The sequence below is a fragment of the Symphalangus syndactylus genome, chromosome 1 (assembly GCF_028878055.3).
Source record: "Symphalangus syndactylus isolate Jambi chromosome 1, NHGRI_mSymSyn1-v2.1_pri, whole genome shotgun sequence".
NCBI classification, from domain to species: Eukaryota; Metazoa; Chordata; class Mammalia; order Primates; family Hylobatidae; genus Symphalangus; species Symphalangus syndactylus.
Window position 1 is genome coordinate 86951068 of NC_072423.2, and position 9079 is coordinate 86960146.

Consider the following 9079-nt stretch of genomic DNA (forward strand, 5'->3'; position numbering starts at 1 on the left):
TGGGGTGAGGGGAGGGGAAGAGACGGTCGTGGGGTGGGGGGAGGGGGGAGGAACAGCATTAGGAGATATACCTAATGCTAAATGATGAGTTAATGGGTACAGCACACCCACATGGCACATGGATACATATGTAACAAACCTGCACATTGTGCACATGTACCCTAAAACTTAAAATATAATAATAATAATAATAAAAAGAAGGGCAAAATAGAAGAAAAATGCCAACCTCGGAGAGATTCAGTGAAATTGTAAAATGTTTCTCCAGAAATAAAATAAATCATTTGTATCTATCCTTAAAAAAAAAAAAAAAAAAGGAAAGAAATCAGACATTCTGACCTCATCAGAGGAGTTGGACACACAGCAAATGGCAAGAAACAAGGCAGGAAACAAATCTGCCCAAAATTTCTTTTATTTTTGCATTATTTAAACCATTGTGGATTTAAGTCATATTAGAAACAGCCACCATATTCGAAAAAAAAATAAAAAGGTCTATTCAAAAGTAAATTTATACTATAATTCTAAATTAATTACTTACGTCCTTTATATAAAAACTAGCCACACCCCATTTACTTCTGAGTAAATTTCTCCTTCTAATGCCTATGTGCCCACAAGAGGCATAAACATGTACTTTTTTGTGGGCTTGCTAGTGTCCCTGTTTAACAAGTATGTTTGCATTGGAATGTGGTAGAGAAAATGCAAGGGGAACAAGTGAGTAAACCGAATGTCATTAGTAAGGTTTGACCAGCAAGTTCCAAAAATTCTAACATTTCCCTTTAGCCTTCCTCATTCAAGTATTACATTTTTGAGAATGTTTTATTTTTATTAAATAATTGACTTCTAAAGAGGTAAGAATATCACCTCATGAACTTAAATGTATTGTGGGGTTTCAAATGTAACTCATTGCTTGAGGAAAGTCCGAGATGAGTGAAACATTTTTGTGTATACAACGTTAAAATTCCAGTCTTATAGAAATTTTTGCCTTCTCAACACTTTCTTGAATGCATTCTTGACTTCTCTGTTCCTCAGGCTGTAGACCACAGGGTTCAGCATGGGGATGATCATAGCATAGAATACGGATGCCATTTTGTCTGTGTCCATGGAGTGGCTGGAGCTGGGCTGCAAGTAGATGAAGATGACTGTCCCATAGAAGATGGAGACTGCAGTGAAGTGAGAGGCACAGGTGGACAATGCTTTTTGGTGTCCCTTAGCTGAATGCATCTTCAAGATGGTGATGAATATGAACAAGTAAGAGATAAAGATAACTAAAAGAGCAAAAAAGATATTAAAGCTTGACATAAAAACCAGAATCACCCCACTAGTGTGTTTATCAGAGCAAGCCAGAGCCATGACTGCTGGAACATCACAGAAAAAGTGATGTACCAGATTGGATTTACAGAAAGAGAGACTGAATATGCCCCCAGTGTGGAATGAGGCATTTAGGAAGCCACAGACGTATGAGCCTAGGGCCAGATGAGCACCTACACTGGCCGTCACAGTGGTGGTGTAGTGCAGCGGTTTGCACACTGCTGCATAACGGTCATAGGCCATTGAGGCCAACAAGTAATTTTCCACCGTGGCCAAGGCTACAAAGAAGAACATCTGAACAGCACATGCATTGTAGGAGATGACCTTGTCTCCTCCAAGGAACCCAGCCATGACCTTGGGAGTGACAGCTGAGGAGTATCCAAAGTCCACCAGAGACAGGTTACTGAGGAAAAAGTACATGGGGGTGTGGAGACAAGAGTCCATCAGGATCAGCAACATCATCCCTAGGTTCCCACACAGGGTGAGGAGGTAGATGAAAGTGAATAAGATAAAGAGGGGGATCTGTAGTTCTGGGACATTGGTTAGTCCTAGAAGAATGAACTTTTTCACTTCTGTACAATTCTCCATCAGCATTATCTGGGAATCATAAGATGTCCTGTAGCAATGAGAAATAAAGCAATAGAGTGATAAACAAAGAGATTTAGAAATGTATAAATACTATATGCATTATGTAATTATAGCAACAATTTGTACTTCAAAATTCTATAGATCTAAAGCATAGGCTTGATAACAGTCTTTAATGCATTATCTACAAAGTTGCAATCTGTTGAATCCAGGGGATCTTTGTAAATAATATCCCAATGTTTCCATTTTATAAATTTATAAACTGCTATGTAGTATATTTAATGATGTGTCCAAGATGACTCATCTGGAACTAATTTTTCTGCAAATTCAGTTTTCCCTAATCTGGTAAAACTTATATATTTATGTTGCTCACATACTGGGAACTGCTCTAGGCAATTTGTATGTATATTGATTCCTCTCAACTATATAATGAGGTTGATTAGTTATTACATTTATTTAATTTGTGAGGCTCACAAGATTAAGTCATTTATTGATATGTACACAAGTGTTAATAGTCAAGCCTATCTTCTGGCTCAGGAGAGTCATTCTCAAGCTCAATGGTCTAAATTGAATCTAAATCAAATTGAATTTGAAGCAATTTACAATTACTCATTGTCTTTGTTGGTGCAAACTTAGGCAGGTTTCACAGTGAGGTAACTGAGAGGAAAATGCACATTAAGGGTCTCAGGACAGCTGGAGAAGTAGGGAAATGTACAACTAGCAAAGACAATTCTGAGGGGAAGGCAGCATCAGATATAGAGCTTGGGATTGGGAAGAGGTTCTTATCAGCGCTACCATTTACTACCTAGGCCACATTGGTCCCAAATTAACTTCCCTGAACCTTATTTATCTGCAGAATGAAAATATTAATGAGATCAACTTCAAGGCATTATTTTGAAAATTCAATGAAATAATACATTTTTACAACAATAAACAAAATGTTAAATGTTTAGCACAGTCTGATGAGAGCTAGCTATAATATTATTGTTAGAATGGAATGATGATCTCTGTTAGATTCATAAAGGAGGATGGCAGGGCTTTGTGTGTTGGTAAATTTTGAAGTCTTGTAGCCCCTTCTTCAATTTGTCTTTCCTCACATACTAGGGCTACTGAGATTTTCTGTGCCTCCCAATAATTCTCATTCTGTCTTTTTTTCACCCAAATGATTGACTGTTCCAGTAATTCCATGTGAACCATTCTTCTGTTTAATTTCTTCCTTGAAATTTACATTTTAGCTTGGTTTCGCAGCATCTCCTTTACTTAAACTCATGCTTTTCTTTCATTTATGTCATCTCTTAGTTGACCCTTATAGTTTAAAATGCATCATTCGTGGGTTTCCTTTAGTCTGCAGATCTGTTTTGGTGGAAGGTTGTAAGTTGTAAAATTATTATTTAGATCAGTTCTTGTATATGAATAGTGTTTTAAATTAGAAAGGGCATTCATCCTGTAACTACTATTCATCTGCTAACTACTCTTGCCTACTGTCTTTCCACACTGCATAAGTTTAGCCCATAAAAGCATTATGTTTGCCAAACTTAAATCGCATAATCACTTTTAGAATATACTATGTTCTACAACAGATGTTAAGAACTTTTATATAAATGTTTACATGTGTGTGTTTGTGTGTGATAAGTATTATTGTTATGACTATTTTACCATTATAAGAATTTGATATTTGAAAAGTTTTGTGATATTCTACAATTATACAACTAGTATGGAGAATAGTCAACATTCACAATTGAAACCGAGTTCCAACCTAATCAAAATTTGTGCTTTTAGCTACTTCACAATGAGCATTAGATGTGCTAGTCATAATAAGGATGAGATTATGGGGGAAAGGTTACAATTCTGTATGCATCTTGCTAACTTATTTAGATCCTTTTGTAGTTTGAAGAGCTGTCAATTCACACTTCTGTTATTTTTGTTTGTTTTACTTCAGGTAGAAGCCTAACTGATAGTGAATAAGATGAAATTACCACCTACTTTATCAGAGCATCATCTATCTCATTTTTTTCATCTTCTTTAGGGAAGCAGTATGATATTTCACAAGTATCACTGAACACCCTACTAATGGAAGTTTTGACATTTCTATACTCCAGCCTCAGCATATGTTTTTAGAAAAAAATATTTAAAGCATCTACTTCTGTTCTGAAATAATATAGTATCTATAGCTGTCCCACTGCTTTTGCATGAATTCCCTGTTTTACTAAATGTATTTATGGAACATAGAAGCTTACCTTGTGCCTGGAATAAAAGAGCTAGTCAATCCTGATTACTAAGTCTAAAATTGGAAATTCAGTCATGAAATAATGCATAAATACCATTAGAAAAAACATCTGTCCCAGGTAGTGGTCAAAAAAAGCTCCAAGTTCTCTATGGCAAGGAAAGACAGAATAAAAAAACACTAGCATCAATAAACTAAATTAAATATAACTGCTATTAACACATAAACCACTCACTATGTGCAGATTCTCTTTTATGTATTTTGCATACATTAGCTCATTTAGCATAAAAAATAGAAAGTAAAAGTGCATTATAGGTGAAAAATAGGATTCCATGTAAGTTTTGATTTTGCTGTGTGTGTATGTGTGTGTGTACACATGCATGCAGTCATACATTATGTGTCACAATGTAAATCGTGTGGATTCCTTAATTTAAAAAATCTAAAGCCTTCAATCAAGAGCCTCTGAATAGCCTGTGCAAAGTTAGGCATGAGACTGTGCTTCAGTAACACAGAACCATGTATTTTATAATGTGCTCACTGATCATTTGCTGACTTATTTATTTATTAATTTATTCATTTAGATACATTCATACATTGCCTCAACAAGTATTTAGAGTGCCCATCATTTTCTAAATGTTCTTCTAAGCACATGGATTTTTTGTGTGTATAAGGGTTTTGTTTTTTGTTTTTTACTTTTATTTTAAGTTCAGGGATACATGTACAGGCTTGTTACATAGGTAAATTTGCATCATGGGAGTTTGTTGTACAGATTATTTCATCACTCAGGTATTAAGCCTGGGACCCATTAGTTATTTTTTCTGATCCACTCCCTCCTCCTACCCTCCACCCTTCAATAGACACCAATGTCCGTTGCCCTCTAAGCATATGAATTTTAAATAGTGAGAATAGTACCATCTTCTATTATTTGAATAAAATCACCATTTTCCCAATTAATGGAGATTGTTGTAACACCTGGACTGTGGCTAAATAGCATGATAGCATGAAAATATTAAAAGCTGAGATACTAAACTCTGAATACTCAATGGGAAAATGTTTGCCCTTGAACTTTTATATAGTACATATTCTATTACTACAACCTAAACAGACCATAGAACAGAGCTAGAAACTTACCTTGCTCTTCAAGGAAGATGACACACTTTCAGTTGGTATCTTCAAATTGCAAGTCCTACTCAAAGAAGAAAGAAAATAACTAAGAAAATAACTCAAAGAAGAAAGAAAAAAATAACTAAGTAGTTATTATTTAATGTCTAGTCACAAATATTGAAGTTCTCTAGAGGGAGGGAGATTTAAGGAAAAAGTAATGACTAGGTGGAAATTAGAAAATATTCTTCAACTTGTCACGCTGGGCTGCTGCTGTGAGGAAAAACAGAAGTCTCTGAATGCACTCTGTAAAGTGCTAAAGAGCTGTAAGAAGGGATCATCGTACCCACAATGAACAACATTTTTAGCTGGGGGTTTTATCCCTGGCCATTGTTGCAGACTCAGAGTAATATACCAGTGTGAAATAAGGCCACTTAGTACAATGGACAACCTTTTACACTGAGATCAATAAATGATCACCAAAAGGTGACACACAGGGTGGAACCTCTAACGTGATGTTAAATAGAGTCATGTTGGGATGTTAGAGACCAATGACTGGGAACTAACAATAATTGAGGAATTTGAACATACATAAAGTTCTTAGGGGACAAGTTACTCATGAGAATAACCAGAGTCTCTCACTCCAATCATTTAGAGAAGCAACATTTAAACTGCGTATGGAAGCCTGGTTCCATTTTCTTAGGAAGAACACCAGTGTATTTACTTTACTCAGGGTTATTTCTTCTTGGTAATGCGAACATCTTCAGAGAAGATTCATCATTAACTTTCCTGGCAGAAATCAGACAGAATCATGAGTGGCATAATGGAAACTAGGCTAAAGTGTTATGTAAGTTTTGTTGGCCGATGGCAGCATAACTTCCCAAAATTCATATTGAGATTATGGGTTATATAAACACTTATGCACTTGAGTTCTCTCATTAATAAAATAGAGATGAGTATTTTTTTCTGAGATAGTAGAATGGATGCTTTGCCAGAATCCTTGCTCACTTGGAAATAGCAAGTGGTGTGTAGAGATTCATACTGTGAAGATACAATATAAAAGTGAAAGAAAACTTTGGATACTGCTGAAAACAAGACAGACAGCAGCCCAAATGGAAAACTGTGAATCAATCCCTCCATATGTGAGAGGGGGAGTGCTCCACAATACACATACCCACCAGGAAGCCAGGTAATCTAGGCCATTGAGAACTTTTTGAGTTTCCCAAAACCTGGATGAGACTTGAGGAACAGTCAAAGGACTGTGAGAAGGAAGAGCACTGGGAAGTACCCCAAATACACTCTCAGACTTAAGGACCAATGGAAGGAGGTCATTCCTGATGCTAACTCATAGTGGGTTGCACATGAACCTGCCAGCTAGCATTGGTGGCAGTCACTGGTTTGTAGAGTCGTTAGCCAGATATTTGTGATCTTACCTTGATTGGAGGAGGAATCCACATGGTTAGAATGGAGAGGCAAGAATAGCATGGGCTTCAGCTGTGGACAATGGAATTGGGAACCCATCTTGCAGGACAAGACCAGGAGGGTTTGAGTCTGAGACGAGTGGTTTTGGCCAGGGTAGCAAGTTTTGCAGCCTGAGGCATTTTCTTTTCTTTTTTTTTTTCTTTTTTTCTTTAAATTTTATTATTATACTTTAGGTTTTAGGGTACATGTGCACAATGTGCAGGTTTGTTACATATGTATCCATGTGCCGTGTTGGTTTGCTGCACCCATTAACTCGTTGTTTAGCATTAGGTATATCTCCTAATGCTGTCCCTCCCCCCTCCCCCAACCCACAACAGTCCCCGGAGTGTGATGTTCCCCTTCCTGTGTCCATGTGTTCTCATTGTTCAATTCCCACCTATGAGTGAGAACATGCGGTGTTTGGTTTTTTGTCCTTGCGATAGTTTACTGAGAATGATGTTTTCCAGTTTCATCCATGTCCCCACAAAGGACATGAACTCATCATTTTTCATGGCTGCATATTATTCCGTGGTGTATATGTGCCACATTTTCTTAATCCAGTCTATCGTTGTTGGACATTTGGGTTGGTTCCAAGTCTTTGCTATTGTGAATAGTGCTGCAATAAACATACGTGTGCATATGTCTTTATAGCAGCATGATTTATAGTCCCTTGAGTATATACCCAGTAATGGGATGGCTGGGTCAAATGGTATTTCTAGTTCTAAATCCCTGAGGAATCACCACACTGACTTCCACAATGGTTGAACTAGTTTACAGTCCCACCAACAGTGTAAAAGTGTTCATATTTCTCCACATCCTCTCCAGCACCTGTCGTTTCCTGACTTTTGAATGATGGCCATTCTAACTGGTGTGAGATGGTATCTCATTGTGGTTTTGATTTGCATTTCTCTGATGGCCAGTGATGATAAGCATTTTTTCATGTGTTTTTTGGCTGAATAAATGTCTTCTTTTGAGAAGTGTCTGTTCATGTCCTTCGCCCACTTTTTGATGGGGTTGTTTGTTTTTTTCTTGTAAATTTGTTTGAGTTCATTGTAGATTCTGGATATTAGCCCTTTGTCAGATGAGTAGGTTGCAAAAATTTTCTCCCATTCTGTAGGTTGCCAGTTCACTCTGATGGTAGTTTCTTTTGCTGTGCAGAAGCTCTTTAGTTTAATGAGATCCCATTTGTCAATTTTGGCTTTTGTTGCCATTGCTTTTGGTGTTTTAGACATGAAGTCTTTGCCCATGCCTATGTCCTGAATGGTATTGCCTAGGCTTTCTTCTAGGGTTTTTATGGTTTTAGGTCTAACATGTAAGTCTTTAATCCATCTTGAATTAATTTTTGTGTAAGGTGTAAGGAAGGGATCCAGTTTCAGCTTTCTACATATGGCTAGCCAGTTTTCCCAGCACCATTTATTAAATAGGGAATCCTTTCGCTATTGCTTGGTTTTGTCAGGTTTGTCAAAGATCAGATAGTTGTAGATATGCAGCATTATTTCTGAGGGCTCTGTTTTGTTCCATGGATCTATGTCTCTGTTGTGGTACCAGTACCATGCTGTTTTGGTTACTGTAGCCTTGTAGTATAGTTTGAAGTCAGGTAGCGTGATGTGAGGCATTTTCACACTCTAAATGCAAACTGCATTTGAGTTGGCTAACTGTCCCAATGCACTGCTAGTGTCCAGCTGTGGGAAGGAGCCCTGCTGGGTTGAGTGAGAGCAAACTGGATCTTACTACCCCTTGATAGGCCATGGAGCCTAAGATGCACTCTTTCCCTCATGGGGTCATTGACATAGCAGCAGTTGCTCTGCTTATTGCTGGAGCATTTCTTCAGAGGTCTGAGGATTGCTCTCTGAACCTTGTAAGGGCCAGCACTTGTACATACCATCCTGGGGTTCAAGTGCAGACTTGCACAACCAATACTGCCCAGCTTTGCCCTCTTGCCTTGGATACAAAGCATGGAACCAGGACCACTGTGTGTTCCATAGCCCAAACCATTATCTGGGACACCCAAACCAGTACACTAAGGATATTTACAAACAAGAAAATCATACAGAGTCTACACCAGTTTACACACCCAGAAACAAAGCCAAATAACCCTACTCAGCATACATCATAGTCACATTCTCAAGAAAAATAAGTCACACCCCAATGAAAGTAAATTCAATAATAGAAGTGACTAATTCTCCAGATGCAAAGAAATCAGGATAATAATACTGGAAGTATGAAAAACAAAGTGCTATAACACTTCCAAAGGAGCACAGTAATTCTCTAGCAATGGATTTGAACCAATAAGAAATCTTCAAAATGTCAGGTAAAGAATTCAAAATACTGATTTTAAAGAAGTTCTATAAGACATAAGATAAATCTGAATACCAATGCAAAGACATCAGAAAATCAATTCAT

The 9079-nt window shown here is 37.4% G+C and overlaps 1 protein-coding gene across 1 annotated transcript; it reads right to left on the reverse strand.

Annotated features, from left to right (window-relative positions):
* Positions 1-861: 861 nt before the first annotated feature.
* On the reverse strand, positions 862-6005 carry OR5B2 (olfactory receptor family 5 subfamily B member 2). Its single transcript, XM_055293825.2, has 3 exons — positions 5940-6005; positions 5246-5300; positions 862-1921 (listed from the first exon to the last, which is right to left on the reverse strand). The coding sequence occupies exon 3, from the start codon at positions 1897-1899 to the stop codon at positions 964-966; it is 936 nt and encodes a 311-aa protein (XP_055149800.2). The 5' UTR covers positions 1900-1921; positions 5246-5300; positions 5940-6005; the 3' UTR covers positions 862-963.
* Between the last annotated feature and the right edge of the window lie 3074 nt (positions 6006-9079).